Source organism: Thermobia domestica, chromosome 10, assembly GCF_964235325.1.
Source record: "Thermobia domestica chromosome 10, izTheDome1.hap1.1, whole genome shotgun sequence".
Taxonomy (NCBI): domain Eukaryota; kingdom Metazoa; phylum Arthropoda; class Insecta; order Zygentoma; family Lepismatidae; genus Thermobia; species Thermobia domestica.
This window is the reverse complement of record NC_137463.1, coordinates 124053559-124074840: the sequence shown is the minus strand read 5'-3', so window position 1 is coordinate 124074840 and position 21282 is coordinate 124053559. Positions and strand designations below refer to the sequence as shown.

General features: G+C 34.4%; 1 protein-coding gene across 6 annotated transcripts in view; it reads right to left on the bottom strand.

Annotated features, from left to right (window-relative positions):
- Positions 1-21282, bottom strand: part of tweek (transmembrane protein KIAA1109 homolog tweek) — a 262126-nt gene that overhangs the window by 169426 nt on the left and 71418 nt on the right. For all 6 annotated transcript variants that reach the window (XM_081728543.1, XM_081728545.1, XM_081728547.1 and 3 more), the window contains exons 14-17: positions 21149-21268; positions 19692-19940; positions 15290-15564; positions 4343-4543 (exon numbers count right to left, since the gene is read on the bottom strand). In XM_081728543.1, coding sequence (XP_081584669.1) covers positions 4343-4543; positions 15290-15564; positions 19692-19940; positions 21149-21268 — 845 coding nt within the window. The remainder of the gene's footprint in view (positions 1-4342; positions 4544-15289; positions 15565-19691; positions 19941-21148; positions 21269-21282) is intronic.

Sequence of the window (21282 nt, the reverse complement as noted above, 5' to 3'; positions counted from 1 at the left end):
CTCCCCTTCCAATTGCACTCTCTTCCGTCAGTTCTTCCCCTATCCTAACACTTACTTGTTGGTTCATGTATAAGTTTCTTATGAGTCTTCTATCTTTCCATTCCAACCCTATCTTTGTTAGAACTCCCAACAACAATTCCCAATTCACGCGGTCAAAAGCCTTTTCTAGATCAATAAATACAACATACACCTCTTTCCCTTTTTCTATAAACCTTTCACCGATCACCCTTAATAATCCAATAGCATCTCTTGTGCCCTTGCCTCTTCTGAACCCGAACTGCTCTTCCTCAACATCTTTATTTGTTCTTCCCCTTTATAGATGTTCTTATAAAGATGACAACATGCTTTAGGTGTGACACTGGTTTTGATTGACCAGATCTTGGGAGTAATATATATTCTTAACAGTAAATAATAACATACTGTACTATTAAACTGATCGCTTCTCGGCCTTTGGCCCCCGCTCTGTAAGTAGTGTGCTCGTTGTTGAGTATGCGGCCATTTAAGATCTGACAGAGGTCCGACCTCCCCGAGGTGGGAGCTGCACACAAAGCCCTAGGCAGAACGGTGACGAATCATTTTTTCTTATTCCTGCTCTTGTTAACCAACGATCCGTATTAAGTTCTAGGGCCCGGCTAACGGGTACATCGAAGTTAGCTTCAACATCTAGGGAAGACTGAGGCAAGTAGTCTTCACACACTTCCTTTGGTGCGATTTCTGGCACGAGGAGTAATTTTCACCCGAGTACTCTGGTGAAGTACTCTGTGACAAAGTGTGCCTTACCCGGGCTTAACCTCCGTCTTTAGAGGGGAGAGGGATTTTAACCGGGTGGGGGACAAGTTTTAGAAGCTTGACTGTACTTGGATAGGATTGGTAAACTTGGTCTACAATGTCCTGTGGCTGTGTGTTGAATTTTAATAGGTAATGGCTGACCTCAAAGGAAGAGGAGGGACTATTCGTAGAAGATACTCGACAACAGAACTGTCACGGGGCTAGTAGTGTTGAGAAGAGAGCCCGGAAAAGTTGGTCTGGAACTGGTACGTGTAATGGAGACACTCCGGATTTGCACTTGGTCACTGAAGAACAGGAAGAAGGTGGTGACGAGATTGAGAGTGGTAGTGGTGGCTGTTTGGAGAGTGTGTCTGAGGAAGGTGATGGTGATCTATGAGAAGAAGAGGGGTTCCAGACGGGGGATAGTAATGGTGTGTATCCTCCGACAACTGCTGATCCCTGTTCCTCAGAAGTGATGGATGTTGATGTGTCTGAGTTCAGAACAGTATTTTCCTTTCAAAGTTTAAAATGTTCACGTCATCCTGGACTGGATTTTGTGTCTGAAGGTAACTTCAGGAAGCACATTAGGAGTCATTGCGTTGAATATGTTTGTCTAAGATGCGACAAGTCGTTCCCTCGCTTTAATGCCATTATTTGTCACCTTCCAAAATGTCCGGGAAAATCAGCAGAATCATTGGAATTCCAATGTTATCTTTGCGTTAAATCTTTCTCTTCTAACCTTGGTCTACGCCAACATATGAGAAACAAACATCCGGCAGTTTGGAACAGAACGCGAGCAGGAGAGGACGGCTTGTCGATCTATTGGACAGCTGAGGAAGAAGACACTTTGATGAAAATCTGTATGAAAAAAAAAAAAAAAAAAGAAAAAAGAAAAAAAATCTGGTGATCCGAATGTTATGCTAATAGCTGCTAATGCTTTGAAGAGTTTAATCCCTGAAGATATCAAGAAGGAAAGTCAGAGGGGCAAAGACCAGCAGGTTTTGGGAGAGATCCAGAACTCAGTCCAATTGGTTGGCGAGGCGAGGGGCTGTCGGGAGCGGCTCCGTCATGAGATTGAGTGCCTGGATCCTGAAATAGATCTGTTAACACTTGAAAAGGCATCTTTGGATGATCTTTTAGACGGCTACATCAATCTGAAGAATAGGAAGAATGGTACGGTGAGGCCAACGGGAGAGAGTAGCTCTTGGAAGACTGAATATGAGTTAGGATTTATTCGTAGATAGTCTCAATCGAAGCATGCACTGCCAGAGGGGCAGGAGATAGAGATTGTTAACCTCCAAAGGCGATGCGGGGATTTGGAGAAACAGCTCAAAAATGTGCCTAAAGGAAGAAATTGGCAAATGAAAATAAAAGATGGCAGGAACTGTTGGCTTTGGAGGATGAAGCAGTGCGATGAAGATATTATTTACTATAACTAATAAAAATAAACAAACTTCTTACTCAAATCAATAATGTTCCAGTACAAAAACAAATAATCAAATAAGTATACAGTTAAAAAAAAAGATGAATTTTTATAATTAGCATCCGGAATAAATACATTCGAAGAGTCATCCTCAGCTTTCTTGCTAATATCTAATTTCTTTAGTATGCCAATATCAACGAACTATTATTTTTTAACTAATACCCACAAACTCTAAATCACAAATCCAATCCTTGCACCCCAGATGACAACATGCTTTAGGTGTGACACTGGTTTTGATTGACCAGATCTTGGGTATAAACATGTCTTTCCATCCCCTTTCAATTGCACTCCAATCCTCTCAACAGTCAGCAGCAAAAATATTTCCCTCCCCGACTGCCTTAGCTCCATGGGTCGGATCCAGTACGTAAAATAATAATAATAATAATAATAATAATAATAATAATAATAATAATAATAATAATAATAATAATAATAATAATAATAATAATAATAATAATAATAGGCGCACTTTGTCGAAGTTGACTATAATCATATATAAAATTAACGAACACTGTCAGTCATTGAAGAGTTTCATGGTCTTGCTCCAAAGATTATCGTTAGATCCTTCTGAAGTTTACATGGGATCTCAAGAAAGTTATTACAAACAAAAATCAAAGTCAGTGCACCTTTATCGAATTTGTGTGTGATCATACAATTATGATATGAATACTATCAGCCATTGAGGAATTTCATGGCCTAGCTCAGACAACTATCGTTAGATTCTTATGAAGTTTATATGAGACCACAAGAAAAGAACACTCCTTTAAACAAAAACAAATAAAAAAAGAATTAACAGTGGTACATCTCTGTCGAGGTTATGAATGGACAAACATATTAAACTTGGTTAATGACGGTCTTCACACTACACCCATTGAGGTATTTCGGGGCCTAGCTTAAAGACTATCATTACATCCTTACGAAGTTTGTGTGGGAGCACCGAGAAGTATGTTCTTTCAAAAATATATATATATCAGAATTGGCACACCTATGTTGAAGCTAAACCTTAACATAGATACCACACACAACATACATACATACATAAACCCCAGCCTCAACTTGAGGGACATTTCGAGACATTTTCTCATTGAGAATGGTCTATTTAACCTATTTCTGAGTTGAACAAGGAAATGATGAGTAATTCAACTAATGATTGTCTCTCTATACAGACCTTAGTATCTGAGCTAGTCTTACATGAAAGGTTTTCAACTAGCTACATGTAAAGTAGCTTGGGCAACGTAATGTAAAGTTAATGGTCAACGTAGGTAAGTGGTTTCTGCGTTTGTTTTCTACCCAGGTGACCTGCGTTCGAGTCCGTGCAGGTCTGAAATTTTTAACGTGCTTCAATATCAATTTCAATTCATATTCCATGTGATATGTAAGATCTTCTCTGTGTAGAAGGAAAGAGATGTTCAAATGACTAGGAAATGGAGTAGGTCCATGAATGGAGACAAAGATTTACAAACTTAATTCCTTCAATTGTTTCAGATTTAATAATTTCAACTATTTTCCAACTCATGCATAATCAATGTTTTATATATATATATATATATATATATATATATATATATATATTGTTAGTTGTAAATTGGGTTGCATCTGTCCAGGTGTTTGTGATAGCAGCGAAATTACTGGATGCGACCTAATGGAATTATAGCAGTAAGATGGGAGATCATACTTTTGCTGCTGAGTGTAGGCCTACACATAACACAACACTGATAGTGCGCTGACTCTACCATAATTACAATGACCAATTATACGACCAGGGATACATTCATCGGATCCTTATCGCCAAACCCACATGCCATGGTGTCACTGATTAACTGTATGTCCACATCATCATCTACATCATATTCATTACCAGTTAGTATTTGTTCGACGGTTTCAACAAATAATGTTCCCCTGTGGATGTCTATTTACTATTTACTTATGTATTTTATTTTAACAAATGTTTTAAATAAAAATGTAAGTACAAGGACGAAATTAGAATGCATTAAACAGTTGACAGGAAAATTTCCTTCTAAATATCTACGGAAAAGAAAACATTTTACATTAAAATTTCTAGAATAAAACAATTAAGAATAACTGTCTTACTTAAACGAGGCAATATTTATTCCTTCTTGAATATCTTGTCTGCTTGGCTTGAAAAATTTTGGTCCATTTCTGTTGCTACCAAAAAATGAACAGCCACCGATACAACCACATTTTCCAATTAATTTATTAGACATTTGACAGGTATCTTGATCCCACAAAAACCACAGTCGCTTTGTTTTTTCGTCATGAAGTTTTAAATACCTAAAAGAGCAAAAAGAGGCATTATTTTCTGAATGTTTACCATCTATTTTCTTCAAAGACAAACAATGTTAAGATATAATTAATACAATAAAAGTAAAATTAGTTATTCCTTATATAATATGAAGGGCTCGGGAAAATAAGTGGCTAATCATACTACAAAACTGAGTTAAATGCAATTATGAGTAGAAAAAAAAAGGTATAAGATTTTGTGAATAGAAAAAAGTACAAAGTTTCATGTGCAATGCTTCGAATTATACTGGCTAGCATTCTTTTTAAAGTACAAAGTACAGCCCAAATGTTTTGTGAAACCACAGAAAATGGAAGTGGTACAAAACGATAAACTAAGCAACTCTGAAAATATAACAGATTTGAAAACGAAAGAATAGTTCTTCATGTGATCACAGAGACGAGAATTTAGACTGTGTTTATTTGGGACCCATTTCATAAGAAGCAACTAGTCCTATATTATTGAATAAACTCAAAAGTACTCTCTTATCCTCTCTATCCTATTAGTTTATTCTTCTTTACTCCTTCAAAGAATTACTATCATCGAATTTTTCCTAATTATGCTGCAAGTATTGTAAAAACATAGATGAAGTTGTAGATCAATTATGCAAGATTGTCAACTTGAAGAGCTCTTATAAAACAAATTCAGAACAAAACAATAGACCTTGTCCATATCTATCCTGTTACGGATTCCGTCAAATTTTCGCTGATTATGCTGTCACGATTGTCGACATAAAGTGTTTAGTGGAGATAGGATGAATGGGAATTCATTGCACAGATAATAACATGCAAAATAATAATATTATCACTTGTAAACTCAAACACCTTGAAGATTCCCATCTTTATGTTCGTCTTGCCAAGTGATAATGTGTTACATAGTTATTACCTGTGCAATTAATGCTCATCCATCCAATATCCACTAAACCCTTTATGTCGACAACGCTGAAGCACAGTCAGCAAAAACATCAACTGTTAACAGGGTTGGAAAAAATCACGATTTTTTTTTAAAAAAAATCATTTTTGAGATTTTTTATTTAAATCGATTTTTATTATTTAAATCACTAGAACTTGATTTTTTTTTAAAAACAGTAAAATTTAAATGTTCGTTTTTCTTCTTTTCTTTTCGATAAATTACGGACGTTTCTCAGTTTCTTTCAGTCAGACTAAACAGCAAAATTGGGGGTTTCCCGATATTTATGATGTGTTTTCTGAAAGGTGTTTCTCATACGTGACAATTAGTCAGGAGCAGTACATAATTGCAAGTGTTTTCCCAACTTGTAAGAGTGGGTGGTCACCTGATATCAGGAGTTCAAATCTCAGTGATTGGACGAAAGAAAGATAACCTATGTTTTTTTTAAATCCAAATTCCAACTGCAAGCAAGAAAGAATTTCACGCAAAATGCAAGGTATGCGGCTCAAAAATTCAAGGTCTTGTGATCCGGGTGAACAAACATTTAGAAGTGTGCAAAACAGAAGAACCACTCGAAGATTCTGGGGGTGACGAGAGTGACAAAAATTGGTCAATTTCGTTTAATATATGTGAAGAACATCAATCAAAAGTAGACAAAACGATACAGTAGAAAGTGAAAAATGTAAATATTAAAAGAAATGTAAAACATATGGTCCAGATTCTCAATCCTTTCTGTTGCACTGAACAGAAAGGGCAGAATACAAAGAAATGAAACAACAATATCTGACGCTGTAGGAATATGGAAGTGTCTTCATGAAGAGTTAAAAGACGAAGAAATGAAAAAAAAAAAAAAAAAATGAAACGAAATCTTTAAGTTTAACGTCCCACGGTTATGCCGATTAGGCTAAAGGAGACGGTGATAATGAGAAATGAGTGAAATGGTGGAATGAAGAAAGTGGGAGGAAACGAGAGAACCATGAGAAAACCCACAAGCACGGTGTTTGTCCACTACAAAGTTCACAAGGCGCAAGCGGGGATCGACGCAGGGACCCCAAGCACCGGAGGTGATCGCTCTACCATTGAGCCACCGCCCCCCCACGAAGAAATGGAAAATAAATATGAAAACATGTATAAAGAAGCATTAACGCCTGCCTATTTCTTGGCCTACCTTCTGGATCCGAAACAACAAAAATTCAAATTAAGTGCCGAAGAAAATGAATTAGCGTTGAAATTTGCAGAAGAAGCTTATGGCAGTACTTCTCTACTGACCATAGTAATTCAATTTCAAGCAAAGTCTCCTCCTTTCTCTAGTGTGATGTTCGCTGGCTAAGTTCTACAAGGTGTAATAGCCATTAAATGGTGAAAATCACGAGGTCATATACTTGACATGGAATTATAAAGCCAAAGTTGTTTACAGCTCCTGCTTTATCTGCAGAAGTTTTTTTTTCAGCTAAGATACGAAATCGTTTAGGTACTGATAAAGCCTCTAAGTTAGTTTTTCTCTTTAAGCAACTTAATCAGTAAAGAATTTAAATATGCTCATGTTGAAAAATTTGCATTGCACTGCACAGTGAGTAAAGAGCCTATTTTCAAATTTTTGCTTATAAAATGAATAATTTTTTACACACTTTTATTTTTACTACTCTGTAATGAATATAAGTATCTTTTCATGTAATATTAATTAGTGTCTTTTTGTATAATGTCATGTGTTAATATTTCTTGTACGCACTGTAACAGTGATGTAAAAAAAATAAAAAAATAAAAAATAAAATAAAATAAAATTCTGCACATGAAAGTTGGAAAGAGACATTGAACTTTTATAAATTGATTATAGATGTCAGGTTTACTTGACTGATGAATTACAGCTCTTTCTTGTGCTGCCATCTATGGACATTAACGTTAAACAATGCAGCCTATTACTCTGTGCAGTGCAAAAGGTAACTCCCGTAGTGTGAACACGTCAATCTATCGTAGTGTTAACATGTCAAATTCCTAATGTGCAAATGTTGCGATGATTTACAAATTGTGGACGAAGTTAAAGTATTCTAAAGAGTTTGTGAATAACTAATAGAGAATGAGGATCTGACCGTATGTAGAAAGTTTCATTTTTCATTAGTAGTATTTATTTTATATATATATATATTTCTCTTAGTTTGATCTCTTTAACTTTACGTTGTTTTAACATAGGGTCACATTCTTATTGCCCATTAGTTACATTGTAGAAGTAGATTATTGCTTTGTTAAATTATATCTATTTGGTATAACCTATTCTAAATTAAAATTAGTTTCTATGATTTGTAATGTAATCACCACGAGCAACGTCAACACGGTAGTATTGCGTAGATTAGGAATTTCATGACCCTCTTTCGATATTATATTGTATTATATGTTATTTGTTGAATATTTATTTGTTCGTTGTTCTCTCGTTATTGTTACAATGAATTGTTATTATATCGAAAGGTGGATTTAACTTCTGAGTCCGGTTCCTGCAACTAAAAACTACCACCGGGTACATTCAACCTAACCACTAGGCCTGCAGTGCTGTAAGCACCTACCAGCGCCGTTTCAGCAGTTACATTTAACTAGACGTATTGTATAGTTTCTAATCAAGAATGCCATTGCTTAAAAATATATTTTTCAATGTTCTTATTAATAATTTTCCAGTTATGGTAAGAAAAATGTCTATGGTATATGTTACCGAGCAACATTGTATAGTATGTACAATTCTGAACTGAAAATTGTGATTATTGAATTCTAAGTTCTTCACTGTCATTGGCAATGAATTGTAAATTGTCAAAATTCTTGGCCCAGGAATTTTAATCTTAAAAAAATATTTGGTTTAAACTTGCGACCTACCTGATATAATCTTAAAATATATGAACTACGAACTAATGAACAGAACAGCAATGGCGAGGTTGGCTAGATGTTAATTTTAGATCCTTATATGATATTGTATGACAGCTATCTACTTATAAGCACACAAACACGATTAGTAATTATAATTCGTCACATTATTTAATGATTAATAATATGCCATTCCAAGAAATACGGTAATGTGATCTATCTTAATAGCTCAGTATGTATCTTGAATCATAAACTAACTTTAATCACTATACATAAATAAAGTAATCTAATAAGACCATTTCTTCTTCTGATTATCCTATTAATTGGCATCACTACCGCTACACAGTACGGATTAAGATTCGAATTCGATCAGAGTTTCAAGAGGATACTCAAAAGTACTGCGTTTTATTTTAATTTAAAGGAAAAAATATTGATTTAAATCTGTCACGCTCTTCGACAACGCTTTATTATTTTGACAAATCTGACATTTATCTTAGAGTTATTGTATTGGCCTAAACTGAGTCGCCACCACGTTTACGCAAAACGTGGAAAAAAGTATTTTAGTTCCAGATCCTTGATTTCAGAAGCAAATAACCATGAAGATCTATACGATCACATTGCACGGTACAGTATGAGAATAAACCGTGACTAACTGACGGAATGTATGGAAGTTTTCAAGTAAAATACGAATTTCCAACACTAAACTTAATACAAATCAATAGTACCGTTTGGTTACCGAACTTAGTTACGAATTCCGCATCTAGCATTTCCATGATCAGAACTTATCTTGTTATGACTCTAAAGTTACTATTTATATATCCAGCATTCGCCACAGCTCCTTAATTCCACAAAGGCAACGTATATTAACTATAAATTCTATCATATTTCAAATACATTCTTAAATCTTCCATTAATACATTTATCTTTAAATATTCATATTCATAATTATATCTTTTATTCCTTTTATATATAGCCTCTGTATAAATAATCATCGTTCCGGCGTTGCTGTATATGCTACTTAACTTCATAATTCAATATTTAAATTTCATGGATTAACTCAGTCTCACACAAAGGAATAGATTACATCTAATGATATGCGGATTCATATGTCATTCAATCATATAGATAACGATTCAGTAACAAAATAGGCATTACGATTATTATAAAGTCGTGCCGAAACAAATAAATATTTTCAAAAGATTTATATTGATTAAATTGTAGAAGGTTACTAAAATTTGGATTTTATACTTGTAGATTACACAATAGTTTACATTAGAACCATTTTACGGTGATGTGGCGGTAGGGAAGAGTAAGGGCCTAAGCCCTAGAAGAAAGTATTTAACTCTGCATATTCATTATTTTCTTAGCACCTTTAAAATATACACAAAAACGTTCGAAACTTAAATAATTATAAATTAAATTATGTAACCTTTGGCCGATGACAATTTAAACACATTAATCACTTCTGAAGATTATTATTTTAATTAAATTTTCCGTTAAAAGTAACAGATTGACAATTTCCAATCACAATTACATTTCTCTCACTTAATATTCTTCTTATTCTTAATATTCTTTCTTCTTCATTTAATATTTAAATAAATTAATTTCTGGTACCGACCAAAATTAAGTTGACATATGACAAAACATATAACAAATAAAATTTACATACTGAACAACACGAATATAAACACAGAAAGCAAAGACACAAATAAACAAACAACATGACAAGCAAAAGGAATAAACAAGGTATAATTGTGGGGCATAACAACTTTCCCCCTCTTCAAGAAAAAAAAATTATCAGTGATAATTTTTTTTTTTAAGTCGCCTCTATAGCATATTTTTCCACTAGTTTAATTTTCTGTTCAGGTGAACATTTGAAAAGCTTCTTGAATTGCAAAACTATTTGGCTTCGTCAAGTTTTAGGTTTCAAAAGCAGCATAATTTCTTCAGAATTCAGTTATTATATAGGGACCAGTCAACTAAGATATCAGTGTGTAATTAGAAATTCAATAAACAAAATAGCAGACAGAACAATGGCAATAACATATAACAACAAGAACGAAAAACAACCATCATCCATTTATCGTTTTCTTTTCTCTTTCTTTTCCATCTTCTCCCATCACTTATTCTTTCCTTATATTTCTGTTTCCTTTTTTCTTTCTTTCTATGCTTGTTTTTCCCACTTATTTCTTTTTTTCCTTTCTTGTCTTTCCTCCTATGATGTTTCCATCTCTTGTCCAGTTCAAATTTCTTTCTTTTCTTCCTCTTTTTCTGGAGGTTCCATAATTTTTCTTGAGATTTTGTGCTCCTCTTCTTCCAGTACTTCTCTCTAGGCTTCTTTCTAGATTTCTTTCTGTTCGAACATCCTGTTCTTCGTGACTTCTTCTTCGGCCTGTTCTTCAAATAACTTTTCTTATCGGAATTCTTTCTCTTCCTTTTCTGATCTCTGGTGTCAATTTCTGCCATTGTGATTTTTCTTCTTTTTCTTTTCCTGCTTCTGCTTTGCCTTTTCGTCTTTTTTTTTCTCCAGTTTCTATCTTTGCATATTTTCATATTTGTTTTTCTATCTTTGCATGTTTTCATATTTGCTTTTCCCAGCGGTCGTATTTTGGTTTCTTCTTTTGATTCTCTTAACTTCTTAGAAGGTTTCTCAATTAGCAAATTCGAAGTTTTCGAACTTCTACATGAGAAAGTTTCATATTCTATTCTTTCAGCACACATACTAATATCTTCCATAAATTTCGTTACTCCCTCAGTGGTATTCTTCTGACTATTTTCTATCAAACTGTCACATGGTTGATGCTCTTCTTGATCTTCTACAATTTCTTTCTTTAAATCTCCTACTGCTGATTTTAGGTCATTTCGGATTTCTTCTTTCAATTCCTTCCCGAAAGTTTGCATATTATTAGCCAATGTTGTTAGATTATTGGTAACTTCTAATCGAAATAGGGATAATTGTTGCATAAGCAGTTTGAACATTTCTTGGTTGTTTAGCTCTGATGATGACACATTCGGTTGTTCCTTGGCTTCGTGTAAAACAACTGACTCCATCAGAATACAAATATCTTTTGTTTTGTCTGCCTGCGCTTTTTCTTCAATTTCTCCTCCCTCCTTCGAATTCTGCAATTCTTCCTCTCTAGTTTCTTCGTTTGGCACTTCTTCTTCTTTTGAATTTTGTATTTCTTTCCGTTGAACTTCTTCTTTTCCCAGCTCTCTCTCCTTTTCTTTTTCTTTGTCTTCTTCTGTATCTTCAAAATCATTTTCAACTTCAATACTGGACATATTAATATTTGTAGTTTCTAGGACCGTAGCACCTTTTCTTCTTTCTCGCCACACTCACCATATTTACTTTCTCACATTCACAGTTAATATTTAGGGGGAGATTTCAACAAAATTCCTTCATATCTCATACATTCGCTAGAGCAATTTATTAAAATCTTCACGACGACTTGACTCCTTTATCCAATCCTGGCTGAAAGGTCGCCAAATTCTTTGTCACGCTCTTCGACAACGCTTTATTATTTTGACAAATCTGACATTTATCTTAGAGTTATTGTATTGGCCTAAACTGAGTCGCCACCACGTTTACGCAAAACGTGGAAAAAAGTATTTTAGTTCCAGATCCTTGATTTCAGAAGCAAATAACCATGAAGATCTATACGATCACATTGCACGGTACAGTATGAGAATAAACCGTGACTAACTGACGGAATGTATGGAAGTTTTCAAGTAAAATACGAATTTCCAACACTAAACTTAATACAAATCAATAGTACCGTTTGGTTACCGAACTTAGTTACGAATTCCGCATCTAGCATTTCCATGATCAGAACTTATCTTGTTATGACTCTAAAGTTACTATTTATATATCCAGCATTCGCCACAGCTCCTTAATTCCACAAAGGCAACGTATATTAACTATAAATTCTATCATATTTCAAATACATTCTTAAATCTTCCATTAATACATTTATCTTTAAATATTCATATTCATAATTATATCTTTTATTCCTTTTATATATAGCCTCTGTATAAATAATCATCGTTCCGGCGTTGCTGTATATGCTACTTAACTTCATAATTCAATATTTAAATTTCATGGATTAACTCAGTCTCACACAAAGGAATAGATTACATCTAATGATATGCGGATTCATATGTCATTCAATCATATAGATAACGATTCAGTAACAAAATAGGCATTACGATTATTATAAAGTCGTGCCGAAACAAATAAATATTTTCAAAAGATTTATATTGATTAAATTGTAGAAGGTTACTAAAATTTGGATTTTATACTTGTAGATTACACAATAGTTTACATTAGAACCATTTTACGGTGATGTGGCGGTAGGGAAGAGTAAGGGCCTAAGCCCTAGAAGAAAGTATTTAACTCTGCATATTCATTATTTTCTTAGCACCTTTAAAATATACACAAAAACGTTCGAAACTTAAATAATTATAAATTAAATTATGTAACCTTTGGCCGATGACAATTTAAACACATTAATCACTTCTGAAGATTATTATTTTAATTAAATTTTCCGTTAAAAGTAACAGATTGACAATTTCCAATCACAATTACATTTCTCTCACTTAATATTCTTCTTATTCTTAATATTCTTTCTTCTTCATTTAATATTTAAATAAATTAATTTCTGGTACCGACCAAAATTAAGTTGACATATGACAAAACATATAACAAATAAAATTTACATACTGAACAACACGAATATAAACACAGAAAGCAAAGACACAAATAAACAAACAACATGACAAGCAAAAGGAATAAACAAGGTATAATTGTGGGGCATAACAAATCACTTTGATTTAAGTCAAACAACCCTGACTGTTTATCGTTTTTAAGGAATCCACAACGATATAAATAAAAACCAGGTGGGCACCATCTGAATTTGTTTATATAATAGCTCTTCAAGAGGCTTATACTGAAACTGACAATGCTGTACTGCAAGTCTATATCTTTTAAAATTCCAGACTAACATTAAAATATATGATTTTTACAATTGTATAACTTCAAAATTGGATAATAGCAAATTACAAATATTGCACTTTTATTTACACGAGTTTAACTCTCATATTAACATTACCATCTTATAATAACTGACGACTTGTAAAAAGAATTTCTAAATTTGTAAGTTAAAGAAATAGGTCACAGGACTCGAGTAACGAAAATGAAATGAAATATTTGAGTTTTACGTCCCACGGTTATGCCGGTTAGGCTAAAGGAGACGGTGATGATGAGTAATGAATGAAAATGGTGGAATGAAGAAAGTGGGAAGAAACGGGAGAACCCAGAGAAAACCCAAGCACACGGTGTTTGTCCACCACAAAGTTCACTTGGCGGGGGCTGGGATCGAACCCGGGACCCCAAGCACCAGAGGTGAACGCTCTAGACTCGAGTAACGAAAAATACGAAATCACATGTACGTAATTTTATTCTACTTTATATTATTACTATGGATACAGGTCATTCATATTCTATAAACCTACGTACTATATATTATTACTGCATAACAGTTCTTTCCATTTATAATGGTCCACTCAGCGTGAAGTAAAAACATATCGAAAATACGTATGACTATGACCAGGTTATTTACGCACGGGTCACAGGTGCCCAGACCCAGAGCGTCAAACTTCCAAGGACGGTATATTACAAAAAAGAAAGAAAAAAAAACTGAGATTGAAGTACAGTAGGCTATGCGTAGGAAAAAAAAAAAAAAAAAAAAAAGAATGTCCACAAGAGAAATTTCAGAGATATCTATACTGGAAGTAATGACCGAGTTTTTTCGTTACAACGCTACTGGTGCAACAGGAGTCGAGGATATTACTTACTGGCTGCCAGCAAAATCGATGGATTTGATTCTGCACGCCCTGGCCCGTTCCTACTGTCTCAAATATAAGCGAACACGGTCGTATTGTTTCGGGATATATTAAATATGAAGAAATAAAGGAGAACGGGTGAAAAATGTTCTTGCACTCAGGGGTATAAAATATCTAAATTCAGGCCTGACTATGACATATGAGTATATTCTAAAATGTAGACTTATTTACAAAACACTGGCCACTAAAGCCTAAAAGGCTATAATTCCAGTAACGATATCAGTGAAAGAAGACTCGTATATTTTTGATGACAAGACGTTCAATCTCGAAAGCCAATGCATTTATTTAATTTCTACAGTGTACTTTTGTACTTGTCATGTAAGTACCTTTGATCTTGGTTTTAATAATCTCAGGTTGTAATTCCTGTTAAGACTGATGGTTTGTCTTAATTAATTACGAGAAGGAAACAGAATTAGTTGTCTCTCTCTTTAACTATTCTCTGTGTATCATTTTTTGCTTCTGAATCCCCAAAAAATTTTCCAACTCTGGTTTGTGAAACATCTAATAGAAGCAAATTACAATATTCAAGATAGTAGTATTTTATTACAATTTAATATATGATACAAAGAAACAACAAAATTAGAACATTTCTTTATGATACAAAGATAACAAAACTACAACTCTTTTTTTTTTTTTCCTTCAGGAAAAAAGTCTAATTAAAACTGGATACGGTGTTGTTGGATGATAAATTTGAAGATGTTCTTAAATACATTGTTTTAGTAAGGAAATAGCTTAGTAGGTTCTTCAGCTAATTAAAAAAAAAAAAAAAAAAAAAAAAAATTGCTCTAACAAATAGGTTCACAGAAATAGGGACGGTTTTAGCCTATCTAAAGAAGATAAAGCACTACAAATATATTTTTAAGTTTATTTCAATTGCCATTCCCTCCTATTTTAAGTTTCCTAGAAATTTTCCTTTTGGTTATGAACACACTAAATGTGCAGGAACTGCACATGAATGCTAACGAGATAATAGTCAATATACAGTGTTTACTACCAACCAGAAGAATATATCTTCAGCTATTACTTTTTCATTTTTTAAACAAAAAAGTTTACATATCGAAAAATTATAACATATAAATACTTACGCATGCTGCACTAAATGCAAATCGTGATCTGGTGAAGGTAGCGAAATAGCTGATTCAATAATCAAAGATCCAAGTGTTACTGATCCAACCTCTAACCACAGCTCAGAAGTTACGTTGCTATGATTTGTACCATCAGATTTATTGAGTACTTTGTGGTTAAAACAGCTACCAGTAGCAATAAACTGTCTCAGCTGAACGACAGGCACAACGCCACTTACTCCAGATTTCACGTTGCGGCCATGAAGATTACAATGCGAAACTCGAATTGGAGATGCCTGTAAGACACAAAGTAATATTCTGAAACACTGAGAAAAATTATTACTATTATGTATTTAAGCAAATGAGTGATTATCAATTCTCCACTTTTAAAAAATTTGTACTTCCCGTTTTCAATTAGCTATACAACTATTTTCAATTAATATCCTTTTCACACATTAGAAAAAAACAAGTAGCAGTGTCATGTACATCATGTGAGAGTTAGGTTTGTGTGACGTGATATTTTCTCAATTAATACTGACACCGGAAGTAGTGCTAGATTTCCATCATTTCCAGTTTTAGTGGAGAGACTTCCCGTTTGAATAGGTAGTTAAGAGACAAGCTATGGCATCTATTCTTAGAACGCTAAATCGATTCCAAAGAACAGCTTTTCGTTATCTCTTATTGTCTTTGCCTTATGTAGATGAACATTGAAACGGGAAGCTGTACTAGATTTCTATTATTTTCGGTTTTAGTAAACAGTTAAGGATAGTGATGAAATCTATTTTTGAGCTGCTCAATCGACTGCAGGAAACCGCTTCCCGCTATCTATTACCGATTTTCCTCTATGTTGATCAACATTAAAAATGGAAATAGTTGATTTCTACCACTTCCGCTTTTGATACAATCAACGAGCTTGATTCATAAATTTTGACTCTTCAAATCCTGGCAAAACCGATGATGATTCATCATGAAGTTCTTAAAATTCTTTATCTTCTGAATGGACGGACGGGAAGGCAAGGTAAATATATAAAGGTGTTTTGTAACACCAAACTCCTTAAAAACTCAATTTGAAGTAAATTCTTTAAGTTTGTGCTTGATTGTGCAACTTTCGAAAAAAACAAACTGATTATTTCTCTACTTAACAAAAACTGCACATTTAATCACTTGCCCATTTAAGGAAGTTTCAGATACCGCAATGGGGTCAAGAACTCTAAAAGCTCATCAATGATGATTACTCCGTTTAGGTACGTTAACTGTCTTGCTACATTAGGTACTCTTTCTAAACATTGATAATACTCGCTTTTAGTAGTTGCTTGTATGCTCCACGGTCTTCCGCTAACCTCTTCGTCTTCACGTACGATTTTTCTGTTTTGATATCGTCCATTAATTGTAGCCTCTTTCGCTCACTTTCTCTTTCCCGCCACCACACCCTCTAGCACGCCCCTTATGTATAATACAATTCCTTCTTAGCCAATGTCCCAATCAGTTTCTCTTTCTCTTCTGAATAATATCTAAAACTGTCCTTTTATCCCTCACCATTTCTAACGCCATCTCATTCCGTTCCCGCTCGATTGAACTAATTCTCTCCATTCTTCTCCACATCTACATTTCGAAAGCGTCAATTCGTTTTCCACCATTTTTGTGTAATGTGCATGTTTCTGGCCCATACAGTACAATATTCCACACGAAGCTTTTTATGAGTCTTTATCTCAACCCTTTATTCAAGGTTCCACAAAACAGACTTTTCTTCCTTTTAGTAGCTTCTTTCGCCATTTCTATCCTTGTTTTTATTTCACTTTGCATTTCATATCATCACTAATAATACTCCCCAAGTATCGAAAACTAGTTACCTGTTTAATTTTGTGCCCCTTTTATTCCTATATTTGACACCGATCGCTTTGTTTCAATCACCATGGCTTTAATCTTTCTAACATTTATTTTCATTCCATATTCTTTACAGCCCTACCTCAGGTTTTCTAATATCTTATTGATTTTCTTTTCAGATTCTGCAACAAGTGGCATATCATCTCCAAACCGTATACAACTTATCATTCTACCTCCTACCGAAATGTCTTCATTATGTGGGCTCTTTTTCACTATCTCATCTGGATAGATATTAAATAATGTTGGCAAGAGAGAGCAGCACAGTCGAACTCTCCTCTGTCATTTCCTTCCCTATTCTAACACTCACTTGCTGGTTCATATATAAGTTTCTTATGAGTCTTCGATCTTTCCATTTCAACCCAACTTTCTTTAGAACTCCCAACAATAATTCACGAGGTCGAAAGCATTTTCTCAATCAATAAATAGAACATACACCTCTTTTCCTTTTTCTATAAACCTTTCACTGATCAAACTTAATTATACAATTGTCTCTCTTGCGTCCTATCCTTCCTGAACTTAAACAGTTCCTCCTGAACTTCTTTGTTCTTCCATGCAACCTTCTGCTCAGTATACGAAGCAAATTTTTGCTGCATGCGATGCGAGACTAATAGTTCTATAATCCGCACCTCTTTCTGGTTTTGATTTCTTATCACAATCATCTTCAGAAAGTCTTTTGGGCACTATCCTGTTTCATATATTTCACTGCAGAGTCGGAACAATTCTTCCTTGTCCTTATCTCCCATATTCTTAATGAATTCCTTGAGTTTATTATCTATCCTCGTGTCTTTCCACTTCTAATTTCGGATGTAGCTTTTTCAAATTCATCCCGAAGAATAGTAAATCTTTTATCGTTCTCGCTTACTTCATTTCGTACTTCACCATCTAGGCCATACGGTGTATTTCTACTTTCATATAAGTCTTCAACACACTCCTTCCATCTTTCTAAGACTCCACTTCTCTCGCTGACTACCCTCCCATTCCTATTTTCTACTGCCACTGTAATACTCCCTGGTTTCCTCCGAAGTTCCATGGATTTCACCTCCTTGTATATTTCCTCATATTTCCCAACTCTTTCTAATTCTTCTATGAGTTCACATTTATATATCTTTCCTTGCTCTGTCTGTTTTCCTTCGTAACTCATCGTTTAACTTTGTATCAATCTGTTTCCACGTCTTCCTTCCTTTCATTTTCTGCAACATTTGTTTTGTAACTCATGGTTTCTTAGCCGTTTTGTGTTCGCGGTAACCTATTACTTCCTCTGCAGCTGCTATATGCAAAGTTTAATATGCTCACACCGTCTGTTACTGTACCTATCCTTTACTCATTTGAGTATTTTTCTTAGAATTTTTCAACGAAAATATTTCTTACTTCCTCGCTTCCAAGTTTTTAGTATTCAAGATTTGTTGTTCACTTTTCTTCTCTACATTTTTCAGCTGAATATTCACTTCGGCCAGCACAAAGTAATGATCAGAGAAAATGTCGGCCCCAGGAGGGTCTTCGCGTTCTTTGCGTTCCGACACTTGTCCTGAATCATAACATAGTCTGATATTTTCGGCAATCTATTGAGGATTTCCCCGTATATCTTCTTCTCTTGTGCTGACTGAACCAAGTATTCCCAATTAATAGTGAATTCTGTCTACAGAAATTAACCAGTCCCTCTTTTCTTGTATTTCTTTCGCCTAAACCATATTTGCCTACGATACTATCTTAGTGTTTTTCTCCCACAACTGCACTAAGATCTCCCACTACAATTACGCATGCACCCCTCTTCTCCCTATCTATAATTTACTCTTTTTCTATTAATTTTCCTCCGCTTCTTCAGTTGTATGTGAAGTCGTAGGTGCGTATGTCTGTATTACCACTAGATCCTTCGTTTTTCCTTTAAGTCTCAACATCATAACTCTATCATCAACAAATTCTACTTTCACTACCTTCTCTTTTAAGCACTTACCAAGAATTATTACAACACCATTATGACCACGCTTTTCATTACCTGAGTAAAATATTCTATATCCTTCGCTGTTCAATATTCCATTAGCTTTCCATCTAACTTCACAAACTTCTACCAAATCTATATTATTTTGTTCATTTCCTCTTTAAGATTTTCTAATTTCCCTCCCTGTAACATGGTATGTACGTTCTATGTCCCTATCCTAAACCTTTTGCTCTTGTTTGTCTTTCTTTCTTTATCTATCTTCCCCACATTGTTACTTTGTCGTCCAATAGTGCTTTCCAAGACATCCCCCTTCCGGAGATTCGAATGGGGGAAACTTTACCTCCGGAACTATATTTTAACCTGTGAAAGATTATTAAAAATATGTTCTTTTGATATGCCTATTAACTAAGTTAAATAGTGAGAGATTTTACGAAAATTAGTAATACTTATTATAGAATAATTTAGAGATCATGTAAAACCAATCAATTTCTTGAAATAAGAATAAATAAGAACCTATAAAAAAGGCTATTAAATATATAAGCATTTTATAGTAGGGTTTCAAATCACTATCACTCCTATAAAATACAGCTGAGCAAAACATACCCAAATCTGAAATGCAGTGCCTGCTTCCAAGAAGTAGAGATCTACGGCATCTATCGCTAGTCGTGTCATGCGGTATTTGATTTCTTCCCCTGTCGGACATCTATAATGGGAATCAGGATCAGATGCCTTGCATTGAAGTGGAGGTAAGCCATGGTGGCAGGCACGAGGCAGATTGGGAGGTCTCAAGTTATTTTCAGCATCAGTTACCAACAGGACAAAAGTCTCCAAGCTTGTAATCAGATGATGTGACTATAAAAAATATAAAAACAAACGTATTCACAGTTACTAATGAATTTTATTAAACAAGGAACCGTAACAGGTAGTCACAAATTACTGTAGTCAAATCCGTTTCGGTTGATTATTATTGGATCCCAGGAATGTTTCCAAATTACAGAAGTGGTACTCAACCTAGACAATATCATAGAACACTTATAGATGTTTTTTAACAATAAAACTATTACAACACATGTCCAGCATACACAGTACACATTTTACAATACATTCACAATGAAACCAACTTATTAATGTACAATTTCTATTACTTTTGACAACTTATAATCTCGTAGTCAATAATAATTATCAGTAAGTTAAACTTCGTTACTGATAATTTTCATAAAGATGGAAGAAAGCTTGAATTATGAAATATAAGACAAACATTTTACATTTAAATTAAAAATATTGCATGCATGTCCAATACCAATATTCCAATACTTCGAGTGTAGTATGGACGTTTTTCCATCGATCAAATAAATGTGGAATTTTCAGTATGCTGGTTTCTACATGCTGAGGAACCTCATCTATTTTCCCGAAGAAAAACAACTGTACCGCGTTCGAAATAACTGATATTTATTAAACTTTCACCATTTCTGGAAAACTCGAGAAGAAACTTAAATGTAAAATAATCACTTCACTGTGTTCGGTGGATAATAAGAGGCACACATAACTCAGGATTTCTTTTGTATTGTATGCGGTATAGTTATTCTCGTGGGCGACTGTAGGATTTTTCGCAGGAGGGGCGAAGTTTGTAGACCTTTGGTTCTCATTTATTGCTAATTATTAAAATAATTTGTGGCATTTTGGCATATAAAAATAAGCTCAGGGTAGAAGGAGGAAAAGATGTGCACAGGAGTCGCCCAGCAGCTAATTTGTAGCCACCCTAGTATTTACGGAATAGTATTGAGCAAGACAAATGCTTTGGTATTTTGCTGATCACCTAGTATCGAATAACAGGTATTTTACAACAGAAGTTGAAAACGTAAAGAAATATAAGAGAATTAAATTTAGTAATATTGCATGTACCCGGAAACTTAATTCGAATTCCAGGAAGGGGTGCCGGATCCCTCCCTGATGTCCCTGATTATTCTATGAACAACAAAAATATATTCAACAGAATTATCACAAAAGTTATTTCTCTAACTAGATTGTACACTGGAAAAGAACTTCATGAACATCCCTACCTGAGGCGCCGTAAGTTTTCCGCTTAATTTTCCTAACTGAACTTCTACGAGCCATGCATATTCCAAGGTTTCTTCATCCAATGACCTTCCTTCATCGCTAAACATAGCATGTCCTCGTACCTAGACATGAAAAA